Below are 24679 nucleotides of genomic sequence, written 5' to 3' on the forward strand. Positions count from 1 at the left end.
AGATTGGTGGGATGACAATATCAGCTGACTTTAATTACTTGCAATGAAACATTCACCTAGCTCCACTGAACATCACTGAGGGAATAGGTTAGCAATGAAACTCAGTGCAAAAAATCAGGGCCAACCATTACCTCGATGAAAAATTTTACAACGTACTTAAAAAGTGTTTCATTATTTCCATCAAGAAAGTCACACAGTAAAATAATTTTACTGCAGAACTTCACACTGCTACAAACTGAACTTTTATTACTGTGAACACGGTCATTCAAGATCTCTATGTTTTTTTATTAATAAGTAAATGCATAACAGACTTTCAGGAACAAAGTTTTTCCTACACGGTGATCTCTGTGGTGATGTTAGTGCAAAAAATGATTACCATAAGAAGCAAAGATGAAAAATACATTGCAATAAAAATCAGGACTTAAAATCCTCCGCATCTCAAAAGCTGACTCTATTAATCTGCAAGATATTTTTATTTTTTTTATTTTTTTTTTATGTGGAACTGCTCAGAAAAATACAAGCCTTCAAGCCTGAAAGTGAACAGTTGCATAACCTTTGTAAACTCCTAGACAATTACACTGTCTGCAAATGCAGGCATCATCCATACTAAACTGAGGAATTTGTTGACCTTTTAGCTTCAGCTGTTACCTTGTCATAGACTTCGCAAATATCTTCCCACGGTACATGCTTCTAGTAAGTAATACTGAAAACATGATCCTTCAGGGCAAGATTACAAAGTTTAGGATTACTTGAATTCTATTACTTCTACTAGAGAGCATTCTAAAACTATAGGATTACTCCTGTGGAACACGAGAGGTTTCACAATCATACCATCAATTATTTAGCTGGTGTGTATTCTTCCTTGTTACATTATTTGTACTAAGATTTACCTTGCACAGCCTGCCAAAAGTAGTTTTTACTCTACTGACATAAACTCAGCTTTGAAAATCATTATTACTTTTTTAAAAATGATGTAATATAGTAAATACAACATCAGAAAAGATTTAGAGAATGCAGAACAAATTTATTCAAATAACCAAAAAGATATTATAGGTCACAGTATTTTATTTTATTAAATACCAACTCAATTTGTGTACTAAATTCCTGGTTTTGCTACACAAATTTGTATTGGAACATAATTTGTTCCGTATGAATTGCAAAGCATAGAGTTCAGCAGAAGCCTTTGTAAAATCATGGATTAAAAAATAACTCTTCCCCACCTTCCTCACCCCAGTATATTGCTGATAATTTTGATTTTTTTCAAATGAAGCTGAAACTGTAGTTCTTGTTCACTGCTAAGTTTTGGTAAACCATGCATTTGGAGGTAAACCATGCATACTCAGATCGCTTCAGGGTAGGTACCTGACAGCTTTGGCCAGTTTTTGAGGGAGGTAGCTGCCTGGGTACCTTCACTTCCCTTCGCTGATCTTGTTTTGCAAAACTTCTGGGCTAGCTCCAAATACAGAACTGCTTGTCACTACCAGCTGAACACCCCTCCACGTTAAGACCCTCCCAATTTTGGCCCTACTTTGGAGGTAGCTGCATGCCTGCTAGCTACCATTGCCTCCTCCAGGGAAGCTTCTGCAAATGTTTGGCATTCTGCCTGAGAAACATTTAGCTCTGGGTATCAGCTGCAAAGCCCTTCAGGGTACGGACACCACAAGTTTGGACAAGTTTAGAGGGAAGTGTATGCCTGGTAGCTACCCTTGCCTTCGCACCTCGGCATGCTTCTAGAAAAAAAGATTTGCCTTCCTCCAAGAGAGATTTTGTTCTTTGTGGATACTAAACTCGGATCCCTCTAGGAAGTGTAACAGAGAATTTTGGCTAATTTGGAGGTTGCTACATGCGCGGTAGCTACCTTTGCCTCCACCACATTGTACTCATGAAAAATTCTGTGTTACACGCGGAAGTTCTGGAAAGACCATACCCAGATGGGGTATCTACCTGAAGTCTGGCCAAATTGGGAAGGACGTGCATGCCCAGTAGCTACCCATTCCTCCTCCCAGGCATACTTGGTGAAATTTTTGGGCCTCTTCCAGAGAGAGAGGGGCTTGTGGATTCGGTCCGCAGACCCCTTCAGGTTACGTACCCGAGAACATTGGCCAAAGCTGTCAGGTACCTACCCTGAAGCGATCTGAGGAGAGGATCCCAAACTAAATCTGTATGTGGAGGTAGCCACAAAGCTCTGGCCAACAAGATCCGCCAGCTGTGTGGCATCCAGGGCAGCATTCGTAGCACAGACGGTTTGTATGTGGTCTTGGACACTGGCTACATGTGTCTTTATGGTGTCTGGGAGACCACCTGCCTGCGACCATAGAGACGCGGTCCTCCCGGCCTGCTAGAGCGGCCCCCCGCGGTCCGCCAGAATCCCAGCGTCCCTTGCGCGCTCCCGCCCGGCCTCAGCGGCTTCCGGCGGCGGCAGAGCAGGGGCGGCGGGAGCAGCGAGGCGGCGGTAGCCGCGGCGTAGCGCGGGCAGGGCCAGAAGGTGCAGACGGTGATGGTGCAGCCCATCGTAGCCTTCCTGCGGCCGGGGGGCGACGGGGGAGCGGGTGGGGGGCGGCCCGGGCCTCAGGGGTCTCGGCCCGGGCCTTGAGGCCTTGTTCCGGGCCTGGAGCTCTTGTCCCCGTGCTGAGCCCTTCACGCAGCGCCGCAGAACCTCATCTTCTGCTACCTGCAGAGCGTGAGTAGCGCAGGGAGAGGACGGGGAGGGGATGGGGATGGGGATTTGGGGGAGGGGTGGGGGGAGCGGGGAGGGTCCGGGGATCCCCCTCGCTGAGTTTTCGGCTCTCACCGGTTGCTCGGGGCAGGTTTGTGGGGAATGGAGAGCTGTGCGGCGTGCTGGTGGGTACAAGGAGCTGCTGCGCAGCGCGGCGTTGCCCCCTCGTGTTAACGGGAGTGGGATCGTGCAGCCGGGCGTGCAGGAGTGTTCCCTTGTGACTGGAAACGTGTTCTTCAGCAAACGTGTAGTATTCACCCGGTCCTATAACACTCTAAAATGTCAGACTGTTAATTGAAAGTGCCCCTGAGAGTTGCTCCTTGGAGTGTTTGGGAGCTCTAGCGGCTATGGTTAGCGGGTATTTCTGAACACATGAGAGAGAACAGAACTACTCGCGGTGTTTGTGTGCCTATTTACTCTCCTCCTTCATTCTGCAGAGGTCGAGGATCCAGGTGTGGCTTTCCGAGCAAGTGAACATGTGGATAGAAGGCTGCATCATCGTGAGTATCAGCACGACCCCGCGTTACGTCGTTAGTTTGTTTTCCCTCATTCACAATCCTATTTTTTCTTGTCAAGAGAAGCTAGCACAAGGGAAAAAAAAAATCGCTAACAATTAGTCTTCATTGTCCAGCCTGGGTCAGCAAAGCTGACGATGGTTTGTGTTGTTGCTGAACTAATTGCCACTGTTGCTGATTTCTAGGGCTTTGACGAGTACATGAATTTGGTGCTGGACGACGCAGAGGAGATTCACTCCAAGACAAAATCAAGGAAACAGCTGGGTGTGTCGTGTGTCTGTGCAACCCGAGCGACGCGCGGTCTGAAACCTGCCTGGGTGAGCCTTCTAGGTAGCAGCACTGAGAGGTACCAACCGTGATGGGCAAAACCCTGCTCAACCACAGGAAATACTTTCTGAAAACGCAAGATTATTCTCAGGTTCTGGGCTCTCTCTAATCCCCTCTTTCCCTTCTCTGTGCTGCAGGCCGGCTCATGTTAAAAGGGGACAACATCACTCTTCTACAGAGCGTTTCTAACTAGAATTTGCCATCCTTAGAACAAAGGTGGCTGCCGTGCTGCGGAGTGACTGAGTGCCAGGGGAACGCGGCCCGCTGGTAGATAGGAAGTTATTTGTAACTGGGGTTGCATGTTGAGGTCAAAAGTCCTTCCTTTGTGGACTTCCTTTTCTTTTTGCTGTGGATCTGATAAGTTTCGCTAACGGTATGTGCTTTCTCGAACATTACATCTGCATTATGCGGCCAGGGTGGACTCGTTCAGGGCACGGAAGCCCCACACGGTCCTTGAGCTAGCAGGGTGCTAAGGAGGGTGTTGGAGATTTTGCATACAATTGCAGCCCTTTGTTGCTGCAGTGACAGGTTCCTCAGATTCTTTCTAAACGGGGTTTAACTTGTTGAGAATCTTTTTGGGAGTGTTTATTGTGGATCAATCAGTAAAAGTATCTTAGTGGGCCCGTGAGGGATTTGGGGCTGTGGTGCAGTAACCCAGCGTTTACAAGTGTTACTGCTACGCATGCCTGTCCAATAACGTCTCCAGATCAGAGAGTGAGAGCGGGCAACTGGTTTGGATTAAATCTGTCACTTCTTGCTGCTTTGGACAGAGCCTGTAGATTAAACCCTTGTGCTGTTCAATAAGCTGGGGTATCAGATGTGTCGGTTGGGTTTTTATCACTTGATTTATTTTTTTTATCCGTCTGGAGATCTGTCTGTTCTATTTAAGTTTCCCCAAGAGAGCTGAGTTGCTTGGTGCATCGACCAAAGATCAGTTCCCTGGCTGACTTGGGACAACCAGTCCCCTCGTTTTTCTGAGCACAAAAAAAAAAAAAATTGACTGTAACTGTAACTCAGAAACTAAGATTACCTGAATGGAGAGAAATGAATTTTGATGCACAGGCTGTGCTAGAAATCTGTTAATCAACATTCAGTTTTTCAAAACTTCAATTTGTGTATCACCATCATGAAAATTAGTAAATTCAAGGTGGGAGATCCTTTCCTGAAAGGGAAGGACAGAAATACGAGTCTTGCTGTGGGGCCTACCCAGCGCAGTTCTGCCATTCCGAGAAGTAATACGTCAGGAGTGTCACAGCAGACGTTCCCAGGAAGAAACCTTTGAGGGGCAGCATGACACACTTTATTGGCTAAAGCAGCTTCAGCTGTACAGCCTGCTGCCGGGATGGGGAATTCTAAGTTGTGTTCAAGTTGCTGAGTTCCTTTCAGCATGTAGTAAAGATGTAACGTGCCGATGTGGTTTGGGAACAGGAGGCATTACGTGTCACCAGCAGTGGGCACACAGGGAACAAAATAGTATCTTACGAGGTCCTCCACATCCGCCTTTCATTTTGTCCTTGGTTTGCCAGCTGGAGCTTTCAGGAGGCGAGGAAGGAGGCTGTCCCAGTGAGTAGTTCAGGTGTTGCAGGGTATTTGTGATGCAGTGCTTGTAAAATTTACCTGCCCGCATCTCCTGTTACAGGCAGCCCCCCCCGGGCCCTGTGAGACGGGGAGCTGCTGCCCGGGCTTAGGCCCAAGGTGCCCTGTCAGGCCCAGGGCCGCCCTTGCCCTTGCCCTCGCCCTGCCCTTCCCTCCCGCTCCTCAGCCCTTCCTCAGGCCTTTTGGGCCGTCCGTCCCACCGCCCTGCCCCGTCCCTGCCGTCTCCCGAGGGAAGCAAAGAGTCCCTGGGCGGCCTTCAGGGAGGAGGTTCTGCTGAGGAAATTAAAGCTTCCCCCTTAACGGGCGCCTTGCGAGTTATTGAGTTCCAACCTTCTGCCTTCCTTTCGTAGCAGTGCCTCTGAGGGGTGTGCTGTAAGGTAGCCGTCATCTGGCGCGCTGCTCCTCCGTTTCCCAAAGGAGCTGCCCTCAGGATCTGACTAACTCTGGATGCACCCGGTTGTCACCTTAATTTCTCCGTTAGTTTGCTGGAAACAACCTGCTTGGGTGACCGTTGCGTTTGTTTCTTAAACCTTGGATCGAGGAGGTCTCTGTTTCCTTATGCTGATGTTCACGAGGAAAGTGCAGAAGGGATGCTTACTGTTGCCCGGGTCGGTACTGTTGCCAGGATGGGAATGTTTAGCCTACCGGCCCTCTGGTGCTGTTAGGCTGCACTCGGAGTGTGAGCTCTGGGCCTTATTTGGAAAAGACTGCGTTATTTGAGTGTACAAACCCGAGATATTCTGTGGATAGGTGATTCTCGAACCACGTCAGAACCACTGCTGGAGTCGGACGCGCGTTTGACTGATCAGGCGGAGCAGGTGAACTGAATTTGTTGCTGGATGGCGAGGTGTTCTGGGGGAAGAGCTAGTCTAAGGAAAACTTCCTCTTACTGCCCCTTCCCATCTCAAATGGCCACTGCCTGGGGAAATTGCTTCTTTATGAGATTAACTACAACGTTACAGTGAGGATGAGGAATCATCATTACTCCCATAGTTATTTGCTGCCAGGCCGCAGCGTTGATTTCAGAGATGTTTTTTTTAAAAAAAAAAAGGAAAAAAGAAAGGAAGTATGTATTCTTTTACATACTCTCTTTTTCCCGAGAGTAAATGTTGTAGCTTCAGCAGTACCCTTCCTCTGGAAACGATTCCCAGTGCCTGCTCAGACACTGGGGAGGAAAATGACCGAGAGAGCAATGGAGGAGAGCCACCCGATATAAAGAAAGGAAAAAAGGGGTTATGGATGAAGGGAAAGCCACTACATAAAAAATTGGTGCTATCTAAAAATTGGTTAAGGGTTTGGGACCTGCAGGTGCTGCCTACACGTGCGTGTGTTGCAGTCGTGCCTGTTGCCACTGCGCAAAATGGAGAGAGCTTCTTTGTCGAATGCAGCATGAAAGCATGCGCCATTGCCTGGAAGAAAAGCACGGCCTTCCCTCGTGTGGGACTTCTTCCCTATTGATCTGTGGTTTACCTGAAGGTTTACCATAACCTGCATCATATGTTTCAAAACAAAAACAAAACCCAACACCAACATTAAAGGGTGGCAAGGCAGATGCTCATCTGGGGACTGCTGGGACTGACAGGCATTGCTCCGCACCGGTCCTGACAGCAGCACCAGCTGCAGCGGCGGTGGTGGAAGCATGGTGCGAGTGTGGGGAGCCACGGCCCCTGCCTGCGTCCTCTTCCTCCTGCTGGTGGCCCTGTGTGCCCGGGGTGCCCAGGCTGCGCCATGGCGACCACCGGGAGCAGGTGGGTGGGCAGGGCCGGGGCCAACACCAAACCCTGGGCGGCATGGTGCTGCGCGGCACGCGTATGGATGGAGGGGACGGGGACGGGATGGCAGCAGGGCCGGGCGGGCACCGCGGGCAGGGGGCAGGCAGGAGGCAGAAGCCCCGCAGGGTGGCACGGTGGGGCCGTGGCTGCTGCGGGGTTGTTTCCTGCCGGGGGGGCCGGGAGCGGCGCTGGGGCCGAGAAGCCCGGGTCTGAGCCCCTGTGGGGCTGAGGCCGCTGGCCCCTCTTGGGAAATTTCCACCTGCATCTTTGTCCCGTGACATTGCCTCAGCCCCCTCAGTCACTGCAGGGTGCTGGGGAAGAGGGAGAGCACAGCATGCCATGGCAACGTCTCTCATCTCTGCTTGATTTTAGATGATGACGATGTTGGCTCTCGATATCCAGCTTCTCAGCTGGATCATGGTTTGGAGCCTCAGGAGGATCCCCGAGGTACGTTGCGAGTGTGCTTCCTTGAAGGAAGATGGCTAATGGGCTGTAATAGTTTATTCAGGGTCTTCCAAGTGCGTTTGTGCCTTGAGGGGGCTTGCACAAATGAGCCCTGAATATTTCTTCACTTGGAGAGATGCCACCCCTGCCCCTCTCCACAGAGAGGGAAGAACCCAGGCTTTTCTTCCTGTTTGGGCCATGTCATTACCTGAGCCCCAGCCAGTGCCTCCCGGTCACTGAGGAAGAGGCAGGCCCCAAGAGGCAATGGAAGCTCCCCTTACCTGTGTCTGATCCCACTTGTGCCCACAGGCAGTACTGGTCAAGTGCCTCCATGGAATCCTGCTCCTGAGCCTGCCAGTATGGGTCCCACAGGTGGTAAGTTGTCCGTGTTCATTTCCTTGCTGTTTGTTAAGGGTTTGTTGAGCTAGCTCAGCAAGGGTTCAGCTGCTCACTGGCCAGGGGGCTTCTCCATGACAAACATGGATGATCATTTTTCCCGGGGTCTGCACGCTCCCCCTGCAGTGGGGTCTTCCTTTGTGTCCAGCAGAGATCTTCCCGTAAGAAACACCTGAGGGGCCACATCTTTGGCGGCGTGGTCCCTGCGGGGTGTTGCGCACAGCCTGGAGAGAGGATTTGGGAAGAGGCCAAGAGGGAGCCTCCAGCTCAGCAGGCCCCTTTGCGGCTTTGGAAATCCTGGCTCGTGTCTGGGTCCCACATCCTTGCCTGAGCCCCCTCCAGTCGCTGCAGGTCACTAAGGAAGAGGTAGATCACACCATGCACGGGGAATGTTTCTCTTCTGTGCTTGATTGCAGCAGTTCTCGTAGGCTCTGGCTACTCGACACCTCAGCCTGATGTGGACCACAAACTTGCAGCTGATACCCAGAGCTAAATGTTTCTCAGGCAGAATGCCAAACATTTGCAGAAGCTTCCCTGGAGGAGGCAATGGTAGCTAGCAGGCATGCAGCTACCTCCAAAGTAGGGCCAAAATTGGGAGGGTCTTAACGTGGAGGGGTGTTCAGCTGGTATTGACAAGCAGTTCTGTATTTGGAGCTAGCCCAGAAGTTTTGCAAAACAAGATCAGCGAAGGGAAGGGAAGGTAGCCAGGCAGTTCCTGGGTATTGCTATACATAAGACCCGGACTGCTGTGCTGTATTACACAATATTTATTTAAGCTGCAGCCCGGGGGTCAGTAATTGCCCCAGGCTGCATCCCGGGGGGGCCTGCCCCAGCCCTTGGAGGAGGGTGGGGGGGCCGTGGGGGCGGTGTCTGTGCCCACGAGGACTGGGGGCTGCTGGGCCGGTCGTGCACCTTCCACTGATCCGCTGCCGGGCGTGGGGGCCGTGGAGGCCGGGCTGGTGGCAGGCGGGCCGCTCTTCCAGGCACTGATGGTGGCCGCTGGCGTCGGGCCTGGCTCTCAGGCGTACCACGGTGGTCAGGCCGCCTGTACGGGCTCACGGAGCGGCTGCGGGTGTCAGTCTGGGCTGCCTGGGCTGCGGCGAGGCGCCTGCGGAGACAGGAACTTGCTGAGGCCGTGCTGCGGCTGCGGTGCCAGGCGGGTGCGAGGCAGCAGGGTGCAGGCACCCGGCTGTGCGTGAGCTGTGGGCACACAGTGCTCTGTGCAGAAAACAGGGTGCCCTGTGCCCTCGGCTGGGACTCTGCTCCCCTCCACATCCTGCCCCAGCTTGTCTCCTCCCCAGCGCCTCGCCAGCCATCCTGACCTGCCTGCTCTGCACGTGCTGTCCCAGCAAGAAGACCTGGCCCCCGCAGAGACAGGGGTCCACAGCCGGGCTCAGCACGACCGGGTCCCAACAGCCACCGGCTGCCCTTTTTCAGAGCGCCTTGCAAGGACCAGTACTCAGCTCCCTGCCCGGCCCTGGCCCTGGCCCAACAAGGTGACGGCCTCGGCTCCCTGTTCGGGGAGGTGCTGCCCATCCGCTCTTTGGGATGTGTAATTAAACACACAAGCTCTGTGTGTGCTGAGGACACGCACGCTGGCAGCGCTCAGGTGCGGCTGTGACACACCGACTGCCCCTCTCCAAGGCAATGCCCGCAGCTGGCAGGGCTCATCCCCATGCTCCCAGTAGCTGGCACACCTTGGCTGAGGCGGACACCTGCAATTCAGGGCATCCCAGAACAGGGTGCCTTGTGCTGGGGGGGAACTGGCACTGCTGCGCTTCTCTCTCTGATGGCACCCTCTCTCAGCTCCTGCATTTCTCTTCCTGACCTCGCTTTGCCTACGGCTGTCCCTGGCTCTGCTCTTGCTGCGGAAGGGCCAAGCTTCGCTAAGACCAGCAACAGAAAAATGGGCTCCAGAACAGAATGCCCAGGAATTAGAGGCCACCTAAAGCACTGGACAGCAGAAATTTCAGAAGAGTCTGGTCAAAAACTAACTGCTCACTTCACAATACGCTAACGACAACTGCTTCCTGGCTGGCAGCAGCCACATAATAATGTTAACAAAGATACGGTAAAGAATTTGGGAGGGGGAGAGGAGGAGAGGGAGCGGGGGAACAACAACTCACTGGTTTTTCTGCCACCAACGCCTGACAAGCACACAGCATGAAGTACACAGCTATCAGAAGCAGGAAGGCAACCAAGAATGCCACAGCGCCTCCTATGCAGTAACGGCCTCCTATGCAGTAACTTCGGAATTTTTGGGGCTTTGCAGTGTTTGCATTGTTCTCCCCATCCACGCCTGCAAGAACAATTGTGGACATTGCTGTGTCCTGCGCACTACTGGTAATCTCACCGGAGGTCTGACATTGCCAGGAAGTGTTCTGTTTCATTTGGTTAGCATCTTTGAGCAAGTGAAAATCCTCAGGCCGCAATGCTTCCTGAGGTTCAGCAGAAGCTGGGGAATCTGCCAAAGGCACTGCAACTCAAGGCACTCTGGAGCCTCCCTTTTGCCTCTCAGCTTTGTTTTCCCTCCATCCTTTGTTTTCCCTGCCATAATGCTGAGGGCCCAGTGTCTCAGGTTTGCTCCCCCAGCTCTTTGGAGTTCTAAAAGGTCTTAGGTGCTTGCCCACCTTCGCTGCTCGAGGCACACTCGGAGCCTTAGGGACAAAACTGAACAAAATTCGGGAGCCCAGGAGTGCCAGTGAGGCAGTGCCCCATCTGCACTGGGTCAGGGCATCACTCTGGGCCTCAGCTCACAGGAGGGGTCCCGTTTCCCATCGTCTGCTCAATGGGCTTCTGACGGCCTCGTTCCCCCAAGAGCAAAGTTCCAAAATCCCTGGGAACTGGGTGCGCTGGGAGGTGACCCCTCTCTAACCACAGCCACAGAGCTTTGTGAGCGTCTCTCCGCTGCACTGCTCTCACATGCTGTCACAGCCCGGGGAAGACAGCCATCCTCAGGGAGCCACTCCTGCCTTCCTCTGCAACACTTGCTGCCTACTGACACTCTTGGGTTTGGCTGCTGACATGAGCTGCAAGAGCGGGTACCAGGGCAAGAACCTGCACACGCATGCTGGTTCTGGTTGGTGACAGCGGATGACCAAGAAACAGCCTTTACCTGGTGGGGCAGTTGACTTCACTGGCTCTGTTCTTTTGCCAGGGAGCGGCAGCGTGCGACCGCTTCCTCGCCAAAGCACCTCCTTCGGCACAGTCTCTCTAACCAGCTCTTTAGAAAGAAAGCAGGACAGTGTGACTACAAGGAACTGCTCCTCCTTGAACCATATTCTGGGCACAGTTGCAAGCACACACCAGTTGCTGCTGGCTGGATACCAATGTTTGCACGGAACAGCTCGGACCACTTATGGTAGTGCTGGGCTAGCAGCTGCCCCTGGGACACGGCGTGACCCACAAGCGGCAGCAGAGGCTCTCGGCCTTCTCTGAGGCTCACCAGTGCCTGCCAGGTGTGAAATTGAGTGTCTCCGCTCTGATCCATCCCTTCCTGCTGTGCAGGTTACGGTGTGTCCACACATGGATTTAGAACCTCAGCTTCCCAAGTCTTATGGCGGACAGAGTGAAATATACCCACCAGGTGCTGCCTTCTCGAAGTACTTTCTGATTTTCCCTGTGATGTGAGAGGACCTCAGGGAAGGTTTTACTATTTCAGCTTTATCCTTTACTCTTAGAGGACCTGAAGAGAAAGTAGGAAGTTAACTTTGGCACCAGTGCAATTTGGAGAAGCAGGGCTTCGTTTGTGAAGTCAGTGAAATGACTTCCCACCCCTGGGATACCAGCTGGGCTCCAGCGCCGGAAGCAGCCGAGGGTCTGGCAAAGCCCTCCCTGGGGACACTTCTGCAACCAAAGACCCGTGAGAAGTTTCTGTCACATCGACACCTACATCAGTAGCTCTATGGCAGTGCCCTGTTTGCACTGGGTCAGGGCATCACTCTGGGCCTCAGCTCACAGGAGGGGTCCCGTTTCCCATCGTCTGCTCAATGGGCTTCTGACGGCCTCGTTCCCCCAAGAGCAAGGTTCCAAAATCCCTGGGAACTGGGTGCGCTGGGAGGTGACCCCTCTCTAGCCACAGCCACAGAGCTTTGTGAGCGTCCCTCCGCTGGACTGCTCTCACATGCTGTCACAGCCCGGGGAAGACAGCCATCCTCAGGGAGCCACTCCTGCCTTCCTCTGCAACACTTGCTGCCTACTGACACTCTTGGGTTTGGCTGCTGACATGAGCTGCAAGAGCGGGTACCAGGGCAAGAACCTGCACACGCATGCTGGTTCTGGTTGGTGACAGCGGATGACCAAGAAACAGCCTTTACCTGGTGGGGCAGTTGCCTGTGTTGCCCCTGTAATTTTGCCAGGGAGTGGCAGCTTGCGACCGCTTCCTCGCCAAAGCACCTCCTTCGGCACAGTCTCTCTAACCAGCCCTTTAGAAAGAAAGCAGGACAGTGTGACCCTAAGGAACCGCTCCTCCTTTCGAGGACGGTATCTTTGAAAGGTAGTGCTTCTCAAAAGACATCCCTAAAGTTTAGAAGCTACGGCCTGGGCTTCTGGGGGAGGTACTCACTACTCCAAACAACATGTCATTCACAAAGAAAAATCTAAGTGTTCGACCCCTGGCAGTCTACCAGCACAGACAGCAAAATCTGGCCTGCTGCGAGACCAGGAGATTGCAGGAGATCTTCTTGTTCACATCGCACATAGTGCATTTTTGGCACACTGCAAGATGTTGCTCAATTCGTGCCTTCAAAGAGGACAGAAAAAAGCTGCATCCAGTTCAGAGGCAGGAACAGCCCTTCTGAGAAGCATGTCCATCCCATCATGCTGACTCCATCCCATGGGAAGGGCAAGAGTCACACACATCAGGCTGAGCCGCAAGCTCTTGAACCATGTTGTGGGCACAGTCGTGGGCATCAGGGAAGAGCCCACAGTCCCCAAACAAGAGGAGAAGCACAGCCAAGTCATTTGAAACCCAACTAGAATTTGACAGCTAAATCAGCTGAAACTGAGGTAAGCGCCAAGGGTGCTTTTCCCCTGCAGTGACATGTGTCTCCCGGCAAATGAGACAGCAAGGACTGCTTGGGCTGTGCCTCCTGCCTTGAACTCGCCCAGCTGCAAGCAGCGCTGTGCAGGAGCTGAACACAAGTTCAGCAGAAGCCCTTTGCTGCTGGCTGGATACCAATGTTTGCACGGAACAGCTCGGACCACTTATGGTAGTGCTGGGCTAGCAGCTGCCCCTGGGACACGGCGTGACCCACAAGCGGCAGCAGAGGCTCTCGGCCTTCTCTGAGGCTCACCAGTGCCTGCCAGGTGTGAAATTGAGTGTCTCCGCTCTGATCCATCCCTTCCTGCTGTGCAGGTTATGGTGTGTCTACACATGGATTTAGAACCTCACCTTCCCAAGTCTTATGGCGGACAGAGTGAAATATACCCACCAGGTGCTGCCTCCTCTAACTCCTTTATGATCTCCTCTATGATGTCAGGGGATGTTGGGGAAGATTTTCTTATTTCAGCATTGTCCTTCGCTGTTAGAGGACCTGAACAGAAAGTAGGAAGTTAACTTTGGCACCAGTGCAATTTGGAGGACCAGGGCTTCGTTTGTGAAGTCAGTGAAATGACTTCCCACCCCTGGGATACCAGCTGGGCTCCAGCGCAGGAAGCACCACAGGGCACCACAAAGCCCTTCAGGGTACGGACACCACAAGTTTGGCCAAGTTTAGAGGGAAGTGTATGCCTGGTAGCTACCCTTGCCTTCGCACCTCGGCATGCTTCTAGAAAAAAGATTTGCCTTCCTCCAAGAGAGATTTTTTTCTTTGTGGATCCTAAACTCGGATCCCTCAAGGAAGTGTAACAGAATTTTGGCTAATATGGAGGTTGCTACATGCGCGGTAGCTACCTTTGCCTCCACCACATTGTACTTATGAAAAATTCCGTGTTACCTGCACAGCGCTCACCCGAGAACCCCCTGCTCAAACTGGCAGTGCCGCAGCCACACACAAGCGCGGGCCCTTCCTGATCCTGGGCCGAGGCCAGGCTCCCCACAGCCAGCCCTCCTCAGGTCCTGACCCTGCGCAGATGGCCGATTTTGGCCAGGGCGCCCCATGCCAACGCTCCTACGGCTCAGCTCTCCTCAAGGAGTACAAGAAAAAATTCCTAACTCTTTGGAGTCAGGGCTGGGATTGCCACATGCTGGCACAAGCAACTGGAACCAGAGGGGAGACCCGAGGTGCTGCCACCACCAGAGGTAAGAGATCCTCATTTGCAAAATCTCACTTGAGGGTGGCCATCTCCTCCCATGTGGCTCCTTTGAGGAGCAGAAAGCTCGGGTCGAGCTCCGGAGTCCCCTCTGGGGGTGAGGATGAGTTGTCTCCCCGTGGATGGGCCCAGGGTTGGAGGGCACAGGGCTGAAGCTCTGTCTTCTCGGGGACAGCCAAGCCTCACCTTCTGTCCTTTGCCATGTACAGGCCTCAGCTTCTTCCTCCCTCAGATTTGTCTGGGGCCAGAAGCCGAAGGAGAGAAGGCTCTCAGTTAACGGTCAACCGGTGCACGGTTAACGGTTGGACCTGATCATCTTGTTAGCATTCACGAAGACACATAAGCCACAAAGTGCTTATATGAAGGTGCTTTTATTAGGCGCTGGAAGTTAGGGGCATGCCTGCCCAAATCTAATTTCGTCCGATTTGTTCACTCAGTTCTCTTTTATCTCCTAAAATATTACATATGCATTAAGTTTTACAACACATCTATGCATATTCATTTCCTAGCTCTGCCTAGCCCCGCTTCGTATGCTAATTATCTAATCGGTCCTTCTGTGCTTGCGTATCACTCTCTGGTGGTCGTCTGGGTGGTCGTCGGGATGAAGTAAGATGTCTTCATCAGAGTTGAACTTTTTACCTTTTCTTCTTGCGCATCCTCTCTGAGCCCTTGATCGCAGTCCAAACCGCAAGGTTGGTTTGATCCAGGGTCCAAGAGGCCCCAGTTATCTAGATGTCTTGCAAACTGAGCATTCTTTGAGTCCTCCTTACTCCTCATGATGAATTGGTGCATTACCCCATTAAAACAAAAATTAGGAATCAAGAAAATTACAAAGATTAGGATTGTCACATTTCATAAGTCCACCACTTCTGCTCTATGTTACATTCGCTCTTCTGGTTGGGTTCACTTGATCTGGAACAGATCCTGTCTATTCCGTTTTCATTCCATTTCGCCTCCTGGGTTCCTCCGATTCTTTCTCTGTAATCCAAAGTTGTTATAGGCCGGTGGAGGGTATTGGGGATGTGGTTCCATATGCCGAGCAGTGGTTTGCATCACTGTCCAGTTCCAGGTTGTCTTCCTTAGAATCAGACTTTTCAGCGTTATAAATGTTAACCAAATTAGTACCCCTACAATCACCAATATAATTACTGTCTCCAGTAAGGATTTAACCCCATTACTAATATTCCATTCGCTAAAAATTTTATCCAACCAGCTTGTTGTCCTATCTTTCTCTTCCTGTTCTGCATCTTGTTCCACTCGAGCCAGTTGTTCTATGTCATGTTCTACATCAATAGTCACATTTGGAATGTGGATGCAGCAATGATCAATACGATCTTTTAGAAATCCGCATACTCCATGTTCCTTTAATAACATTGTATCTAATGCCAATCGATTTTGTAGGACCATTTTAGTTGTAGCTTGTAGTTGGATATTAAAATCTCTAAAGCCTTACTTGTCCTGTAAGTTTATAAATCGTTTCTCTATTTCGATAAGTAGCTACCTGTGCAAATAGAGATTCTAATGCCCAACTGAATTTTAATTCTATCAGTTCCTTTCATTATGGCAAAATCTTTAACCAATCCTACCAGTAAATTCTCTGATGATTGCCCGTGTGGGATCTGTACCACTTGTGTCCATGGTACCTGGTCCTCCCTTTTTCTTCTAGATCCTTTTTGGTGGGCTACCAATATCCCTTTATCCAATTTTGGATATACCAATATTTCTCTTATCCCATAATCTGTGCTATTTTCATGTGTTACTATGCACCGGTAGTTTCCTTCGTTGACATTAGTAACACTAAACAGGGTTAGGGTGGTAGCTCCTCTCAGTTGTAGGCCCAATTCTGGGGTATTACTTACGTACGCCTTCCCCTTCCATGCAGCCTTCAGTCCTGTATTGTCCCCAGTTGTGTTTATGTCTATTTCCTGGCTCTGTCCGGAGTCATTTATTTTCCCCCAGACCAGCTGTAGAGAGCTAATTGTTATTGGTTTATCGTCGTGCATTCCACATTCCAAAGTAACATTTTCTCCTTTGAATATTTCCTCTTTCTTATATTTTTCTGGTATTTCTAGGAGCCCAATTACAAGGTATTTACACAAAACAATTACTGTTGTCATTACCGTTGTTAAGAACCCCGACATTGTATGGTTATACGCGCTTCATCTGTAGTTTTGTATCTCCGATTGCTTGCACTGACCACAGTTCAGGAACCTTTTTCACCCGAGTGTAATGAATCCAAGCATCCACCCCATCTACCTTTACAGCTGTAAAAGTAGTCAATAATACTTGATAAGGTCCGGCCCACCGTTCTCTCAGGGGTTCTTCATTCCAGTTTTTGATGTACATTCGGTCGCCTGGCTGAATGTCGTGGACAGGGTTTTCCAGTGACAACGGTCGGTTCCACACCAAAACACTTCGAAGTTGAGCTAAAGTTTTGCCAAGAGACAATACATAATTATAAACATCCTGGTTCCCTGTTATGTGCATATTAGGATTTGGTTCTGGGGATTCGTAAGGCTTTCCACACATAATCTCGTATGGGCTTACTGCCATTCCACTCCTTGGCTTTATCCGTATTCTCAGTAAGGCTATAGGCAAAGCTTGTGGCCATTGTATTTTGGCTTCCTGGCAGATTTTACTGATCTGTCCCTTTAGAGTTTGGTTCATCCTTTCTACCTGTCCACTAGATTGGGGTCTCCATGCAGTATGTAAATGCCAAGAAATTCCTAATAGCCGACTTACGTCTTTAACCACAGATGCAACAAAGTGCGGTCCCCTATCCGAGGATATTCCTAACGGTACCCCAAACCTCGGAATGATTTCCCGCAAGAACCATTTTACTGTCTCTTCAGCTTGATTGGTGCGACAGGGAAGGGCTTCTGGCCATCCGGAAAAGGTGTCAACCCCTACTAACAAATACCTATATCCCCTAGTCCTAGGTAACTCTACAAAATCAACTTGCCAGTAATCTCCTGGTTCTATCCCTACTCTCACTCTTCCCATTTCAGCATGTTTTCTTGCTACTGGATTATTTTTCAAACAAATCTCACACTTTGACGTTACTGATTTTGCCACTGTTAACATATGTGTAGAGGTAATGCTACGTTTTAAAAATGTTACCATTGCCTCTGCACCCCAGTGACACTCATTATGTCTTGTCTGAAGTATTTCTCACATCACCAAGGGGGGTATTACTACCTGGCCCGTAGCGGTTACATACCGTCCATCAGAGTTCTTTCGGGCCTTTAGGAGATTTGCTAATTTCTCATCCTCTGGTGAATATCTTGGTTCCTTGGGAAGATTAAGATGAGTGGGGCCTACCTTGAGTGGTACCAGAGCCATCACATTCCACACCTTCTGAGCAATTTGTCGAGCTGCTCGATCTGCCAACCGATTCCCTTCTGATACCTTTGAGGTTCCTCCTTGATGGGCTTTGCAGTTGTCCTGGTTCCAGTTAGGACAGAGTTAATTTTTCCTCATAGTAGCTGGTAGGGTGCTATGTTTTGGATTAGGATGAGAAGAGCGCTGATAACATGCTGATGTTTTAATTGTTGCAGAGCAGTGTTTACACCAGCTATCCTGGGCCTTGAAAAGCAAGTCCTATGGCGACATGGCATCCCAGAGAGAATTGAGTCAGACAACGGGACTCATTTCCGAAACAACCTTATAGACACTTGGGCCAAAGAACATGGTATTGAGTGGGTGTATCACATCCCCTATCATGCACCAGCCTCTGGAAAAGTTGAACGATACAATGGACTGTTGAAGACTACACTGAAAGCAATGGGTGCTGGGACATTCAAAAATTGGGATACACATTTGGCAAAGGCCACCTGGTTAGTCAATACCAGGGGATCTGCCAACCGAGCTGAACCTGCCCAATCAAACCTGTTACACACTGTAGAAGGGGATAAAGTTCCTGTAGTGCACGTAAGAAACATGCTGGGTAAAACAGTCTGGGCTACTCCTGCCTCAGGAAAAGGCAAACCCATTCGTGGAATTGCTTTTGCTCAGGGACCTGGATGCACTTGGTGGGTAATGCAAAAGAATGGGGAGGTCCGGTGTGTACCTCAAGGGGATTTGATACTGGGTGAGAATAGCCCATGAGTTGAATTGTAGTATGTTAATTATTATATAATACTGTATGTCGTCACTACCATGATTGCTATATATCATAGATGAAAATGGTGATTAATTAGAATGTATTGGAAAGAGTGTAACCTGAGCATGACATAAATGGTATGGAATAAGGGGTGGATATCTGTCCTGGTTCCAGTTAGGACAGAGTTAATTTTTCCTCATAGTAGCTGGTAGGGTGCTATGTTTTGGATTAGGATGAGAAGAGCGCTGATAACATGCTGATGTTTTAATTGTTGCAGAGCAGTGTTTACACCAGGCCAAGGACTTTTCGGCTTCTCGCTCTGTCCTGCCAGCGAGCAGGCTGGGGGTGCAGCAGGAGCTGGGAGGGGACAGACCCAGGACAGCTGACCCAAACTGGCCAAAGGGGTATTCCATACCATCTGACGTCATGCTAAACAATATATAGGGGTGGCTGGCCGGGGTGGGGGGCCGGCTGCTCGGGGATAGGCTGGGCATCGGTCAGCGGGTGGTGAGCAATCCCATTGTGCATCACTTGTTTCGTACACATTATTATTATTAATACTATTATCATTATCACTATTATTATTATTATTGTTATTATTATATTCCTGTCTTAATAAACTGTCTTTATCTCAACTCACCGGCTTCACTTTCCCGTTTCTCTCCCCCATCCCAGAGAGGGAGGGGGGAGGGTGAGCGAACGGCTGTGTGGTGTTTAGCTGCCAGCCGGGTTAAACCACAACACCTTGGGAGAGATGTTTCTGTGGCTTCTGAACGCCCCAGGGCAGCTGTAACACCAAGCTGGAAATTTGGGAGCAAGGATGAGGTTGTGGGATGGAGGGTCATGGAGAAAGCGAAGGGGGGCAGAGGTGTGAGGAAGCTTGCATTAAATTAAACATTATCTGAGGACACGGAGAAAGAGAAGGGCGGGGAGGCTGAGGATTTGAACCCATTGGGAGCTGAGAGGGACATTTCTGCCTGCCCTTGTGTGAAAGGCCTGGTTTTCCTTATCCCTATCAACCCTTTCCTTTGAATTTACACATGAATGCCTTCTTTATTCAATATCTCAAGCATCTCCTGTGCTTTGCTCCCCAGTGGACCCAGCAGTCCCTTGCAGCCGTGGGGCTCCAAGTCTCCCATTTGCTTTTCCAGTGTGAGCCCCGCATGCCCAGTGGGAGCAGGAGCAGCTGTGGGGCAAGCCATGATCTGGGGCTTGGCAGGGCACGTTCAGCTTTGGCTGAAAGCTTTCTGCTCCCACCAGCTGTGATATAATGGCTTTATTGGCATCCCTGGTCTCTAACCTCCGGCAGCCTCTTGTACTTCTGGATGGGGCTGGCAGGTCACTGCAAGGTCTTCTGTGCATTGCTGTTTCTCTTTTGGGCAGGGTAGGATTTCAGCCCCAGGAGCTCTCATCCCGTAGTCAGCCCATGTTGGAGAGGAAGAATGGTAGAGGATGATTGAGGATGATGGGCTCCTTCTTATAAACAGCTCTGAAGATGTTTCCTGGGTTGCAGATGTTCCTCGGTGCAGAATTTGCAAACTGAGATTCTGAAACTTCAGCTTCCTAAGTGTCACTTCCCAAAAGGATGACAAGCAGTGGGTGCCACTGTCCCCTGAGGACATTATCCGGGGTCCCAGGGTGCAGCCGTGAGACAAGATGAACCCTTTGAGCACCGAGGGCTCTGAGGTCTGCACGTGGACATCCCAAACTGACCTCATGCTGCCAGGAAGTGGATGCCCAAGAGGATTTCTTGGTCTGTTTGGCTGTGGTTAAGACTGAAGCTCTCTTAAAGGCTGCTACGTGAATGTTTCCCATTATGTGAGATGTTGTGCTTACCCGTTCCAAAAGCTCCAGCGAGACGGCAGTCATCCAAACAGTTGTGAAATACGTAACAGAGGAAACATTTACTCTCCTCTCTAGATCCATCAAGATCAGGTCGTGAAGTGGTGGGCTTAAACTGTTACACAGGAGGCTAGGCATTGAAAAAAAACTGTTAATGGTAGAGCAAATTCAGACAGGATTAGCCTGTCCTGGGAGCTGGTGGTATCTTCATCACCTGCCCTTTTTATGAGAGAGCTAGTCTAACATCTCGACTAACATCCAGATTTAACATCCCGCCAGCCAGATGGAGAGGACAATGTGCTGAGGTCTCTGCCATCTGTTTTCCTGTCAAATCCCATACGCTGATAGATAAATATCGATGTGTGAGCCTCGTGTCTTCATTAAGAATGCAATAGCAAATTTCATGGCCCTCTGACAGCAAAGCTGCTGGTTTTGAACCAGTGTCTTTATTGCTATTGCTGGAGGGAAAGGATGAAGCATTAAATCAAGGGCTGGGGAAAAAAATGATGCTGTGCTTCACTGATGGAGAAAATCATGGTCTAGGGATCCTACTAGAAGGTAACAAATACTGCACCCGCATGGCACATGTAAACCTTCTGGTAAGAGCTCTGAAGGTTCAAACGTATTCCGAAGACACAGCTGGGGCAATTTGGCAATCGCTGGGCTTATGCCAGGCATATTTTAGTCCAGGTGACTTGGACAGCAGGATCAAATGTCATCTACACCACTCACCGGTGGCACAGAGCCCACAAACCCCCTGTGCTGTGTTACTCAAGAGCAGGCTCACCATGTCGCCATGTGAGAGCAGCATCAATTTTTTACCAGGGGGTGACCTCCTGCTGCCTCCGGAGCTATTGCTGGTGAACTGAGTGTCGTGGATGGGCAAACACCTCTGTCTCAGGAAGGCATTCAGGGCATGGCACACGCGGGCACTTCTTGGTTAGGAGCAGCCTGATCTGACAACTCTTGTGCTTCATTTCCATCCCCTCTCCTTTGCAACCCAGCTGCTGTTAGGCTGGGAACATATAGCAGGAAATACATCAGGAGAGCATCATTTCAGTTTTAACTTACATCTTGTTTTATTTGTGCCTTCTGCAAACTGATCATAGGGCTGGATTTTTGGGGTTGTTTTTATGTAGTGTCAATTTGCAAGCTGTTATCCATTCATTTCTGCAAAGAAACACAGGACTTGGAGTTGTTTGCAAACTATTTACATGTACATTTTACCCACGTGTGTAGTGCAGCAATCTGTTCATTTTCGCTCTTACTGTTATAGCATCAGATAAATTAAGGGGATTGGACTCCTGAGCTGGGACTTTGCAGCAGATATGCCTGCATCTGAACATGACTGGTATGGACTCAGGGGCACTATGGCACTCGGCGAGCATCTCAGGATATCTCTGTTCTCCAAAGAAGCGATGGATAGTGGTGCTTGTTTGTCTGCCAACACAGGACTATTTTTCCTTAATGTTTCCTTGTGGTCTCGATAGTGCCCTGCTGGGCAAATTGCTCTTTGCTGGCACAACCCCTGTGCTGTTTGCTTCACTGCTAACATCGGCTGCAACTTACCACCGGAGTCTTTGTTTAAAGTCCCGATTATGAACAGATCTCCCATGTGTGCATCTTTACAGCTGTTCTTTCTGGCCTTCCAACACGCTGCCAGTAGAGCTCATTGAGTCAGGAAATAGTTTTTCCATCAGGGATCGGTCTCTGCAGTGCTGCAGTTTTTCTGGGATAAGAGGGCTGTGTCCTGGGAGAGTTTTGGTCCCTTTCCTACCTGAACTACTTAAACTGGTAAGGGGTTGCAGAGAGGTCACAGCGATATTGAGCTAATTCCCATGGCTAAGTTCATCTCAGGTTCCTCTGACATTATTTGGGAATCTGCATGGAGGGCAAAAGTTAATGATTTCCTTTCCCAGAGCTCCCTGTAGAGTCAAAGGGAGGCAGAGGTTCCCTCAGAGGTGATGCAGAGCACCAAAGTTATAACCACTGACCACTCAGGGGACTCACAATGACCGTACTTTTCCTCCAGACATCTCTCTCAGGGGTATAAAGTTAGGTGGGGTGTCCTCAGCCACCTTTCCTGCTGGTCTCTGCATCCTCTTGGGAACAATTCCTCTCCTTCTGACACAAAAAGCTTACCCCGAAGGCAAGGAGACTCACATCAATCTTGTGACCTCATTTCAGGAGGAAGATGAGATAAAGCTCTTCAGATGGAGGCCAGTTCCACCAGCCTCAAGAGGATCAAGTTTGGGAAGCTGAAGGTGGTACGTCGGCAGTTGCTGCAGAGGTACGAGCACCAGCCCTTCATCTCCTGCCTGGCGGGTTTCTACAGCTGCCGGTGGAAGCGGTACCAACGCAGAAGGACCGAGCCTGGGAAATGCTGCTGCAAGACGGTAAATTAGCTCAGAATCAGCAAAGACATTCATTTCTGCACTGGGAAAAGTCAGTCCAAGCTGAGAAGCAGTTGATGCTGTGGGTCAAAGGCCTGACCTCCCTTAGAGCCCAGCGCGGTCTCTTGGTGTCCTAGATGGCAGCTCCAGGGGCCGGAGGGCTTGCTGTGCTTCTCTGGCAGGCTCAGTTTGTCTGTGCCACCATGGAGAGAGTGTCCCCGTGTGGCTGGTGGTGTCGGGCAGCTGCGGGTCCCTGTGGTGCCAGCCCTGCTCCAGCAGGGCCACCCCGAGCAGGGGGCCCAGCCCCACGTCCAGGCGGCTGCTGGAGATCCCCAAGGAGGAGCCCCCAGCCCCTCTCTGGGCAGCCTGTGCCAGGGCTCCGGCACCCGCCCAGCCCAGCAGTGCTTCCTGAGGGGCAGAGGGCACCTCCTGGGCTCCAGGCTGGGCCCGGGGCCTCTGGGCCTGGCCCCGGGCACCCCTGAGCAGAGCCTGGCTCCGGCCTCTCGGCACCTCCCGGCAGTGCTGGTGGCCATGGCTGGCAGCCCCCGGAGCCTCCTCTGCTCCAGGCCCAGCAGCCCCAGCTCTCGCAGCCTCTCCTCGTAGGAGAAGGTCGGCTTCAGAAGGTCCAGCATCAAGCCACGTGTTTCACGGACAGCCTAGAAGCAAGCAGTGACTGCTGTTTGCTCTGCTTGTTTCGGAGTGAACGAGGCTCTGACCGATTGTCCTTCTTCTCCCTCTCTAGCGGGAATGCGTGTTTTTCCCATTGCTCGTTGGAGCTTTCTGCTTTTCTCTTGTCTTCCTGTACATGTGGGGTGAAGCGAAAAATGACTACAACAACTTTGACTGGTAAGTGCCACGTTTTCCTCCTTTCCCACTCGGGTTTTAATGAGACACCCCAGGTAGGCCGGGCACTTCAGTCACGAGCCAAAGCTTTGGTCCCTTCACATCTTGGTTCTGGCACCCAAAATGAACTCCCAGGGTCTCCAGAGGTGCTGAGGCTCTGCCCTTTGCTTGGCTACGGTGTACAGGTTTAAGTGTGGATTTGTGAGAAAGATAACAACCGCTGTTGCAAAAATAGTGAATGAAAGGGACTAAATGGCTCTTTCCTTCCCTTAGTCTTCTTTTCTTTTTTCCTGTTCCCTCTGAAGAAGCGTAGTGGCTGGCATCAGAGGTATTGCAGCAGCTATCTCGGAGCAAAGAGAATTGCATGCTCCCAGTCTGGAGACAGAGAAATAACCAGTGTGGTTTTATGCAAATCCTTTCCTTCTGCACTGTGTAGGTAACAGTTATGTAAATCTGGCCCCTAAAATTAGATGCCATACAGATAGCTCAAATACCATGAGAAGGGGAGTTGTAATAATGTTATTCATTGTTATAATAATATAATATATACATATAATATTACATATTATATATATAATATATATAATACAATATAATATATATGATACAAATATATAATAATAATTATATTATATAATATATATTATATATAAAAGATATATGTAATATATAATAATATATAATAATGTGTAATAATGTTATTCAGGTGTTATTCATGTTATTGAGCCTTTGGATAAAAAGGAAAGCTTCCCTCTCTCTCCTTGGGATACTCCTCTGTAGCTCCTCCAGCTTTCTGGCATTTTCTCCTTCAAATATATTTTCCCTGCAGCCCCTGTGCTAACGTGCCACAAGTGCTATTATAAGGTTTTATTGCTTTTTAGGTATAACTATGGGAACCTGGGCTTCTGGTTCCTCTGGTCTCTTGTTCTCCTGGTAGTGGCTGCAATCCTGTTCATGTACATCGCGCTGCTGTTGGTAAGTAAGGCTCCTGTTAAGGAGTGAGTTACGGGTCTAGAAAATAAATACAGGGATGGTTTAATGTGTCAGACCAAAGTTCAGCCTTGCCCTGACACTTGACAGTAGCTACCTGGGGAGGACCGGGAACACAATGAGCATTTGTGGTACTTTCTCCCACCTGCGGATGAGCATTTTCAACACAGGTGTCTCTGAGCTAGATGTAGGTTCTGTGATTTCCCTCAGTGATTTCCCTTTGGTGAACTTGACCCATTTCTCCATCAACACAAGCAAAGCTGTGCCAGTATTGGTTATGTGGAAGCTGAGTTTTGTTATTTGACAGCAGGGAAGTATGGAGATCTGAGTCTTGTAGTGGTGATGTGTTGTCAAAGTAGAGTTATTCCTCTAACCCTGAACTGTAAAGCTCATGAGAAGAAGGGAAACATTATCACTAAAGCTGCCTTGATTCTCTCTGCCTTGCTGGAGGGTTTGTCTCCAGTTGGAGACTGCAGATGTGGTCACAAAAC

At 50.2% G+C, this 24679-nt stretch overlaps 1 protein-coding gene across 3 annotated transcripts in view; it reads left to right on the forward strand.

Annotated features, from left to right (window-relative positions):
- Positions 1-2503: 2503 nt before the first annotated feature.
- The window catches only part of LOC308186280 (serine/threonine-protein kinase PAK 1-like), a 40408-nt gene continuing 18232 nt past the window's right edge, over positions 2504-24679 (forward strand). The window contains exons 1-8 of one of the 3 annotated variants that reach the window (XM_080608414.1): positions 2504-2680; positions 3154-3216; positions 3417-3577; positions 3696-7373; positions 7680-7745; positions 22150-22358; positions 23098-23201; positions 24080-24173. In XM_080608414.1, the coding sequence (XP_080464540.1) occupies positions 22176-22358; positions 23098-23201; positions 24080-24173 (381 nt within the window). In that variant the 5' untranslated portion in view covers positions 2504-2680; positions 3154-3216; positions 3417-3577; ... (1 more) ...; positions 7680-7745; positions 22150-22175. Of the gene's footprint in view, positions 2681-3153; positions 3217-3416; positions 3578-3695; positions 7374-7679; positions 7746-22149; positions 22359-23097; positions 23202-24079; positions 24174-24679 lie in introns of those variants that run through there. The other 2 variants (XM_080608415.1, XM_080608416.1) reach the window with 2 other exon arrangements.

The sequence above is a fragment of the Anser brachyrhynchus genome (assembly GCF_964034855.1).
Source record: "Anser brachyrhynchus genome assembly, contig: SCAFFOLD_149, whole genome shotgun sequence".
In the NCBI taxonomy this organism is placed as follows: Eukaryota; Metazoa; Chordata; class Aves; order Anseriformes; family Anatidae; genus Anser; species Anser brachyrhynchus.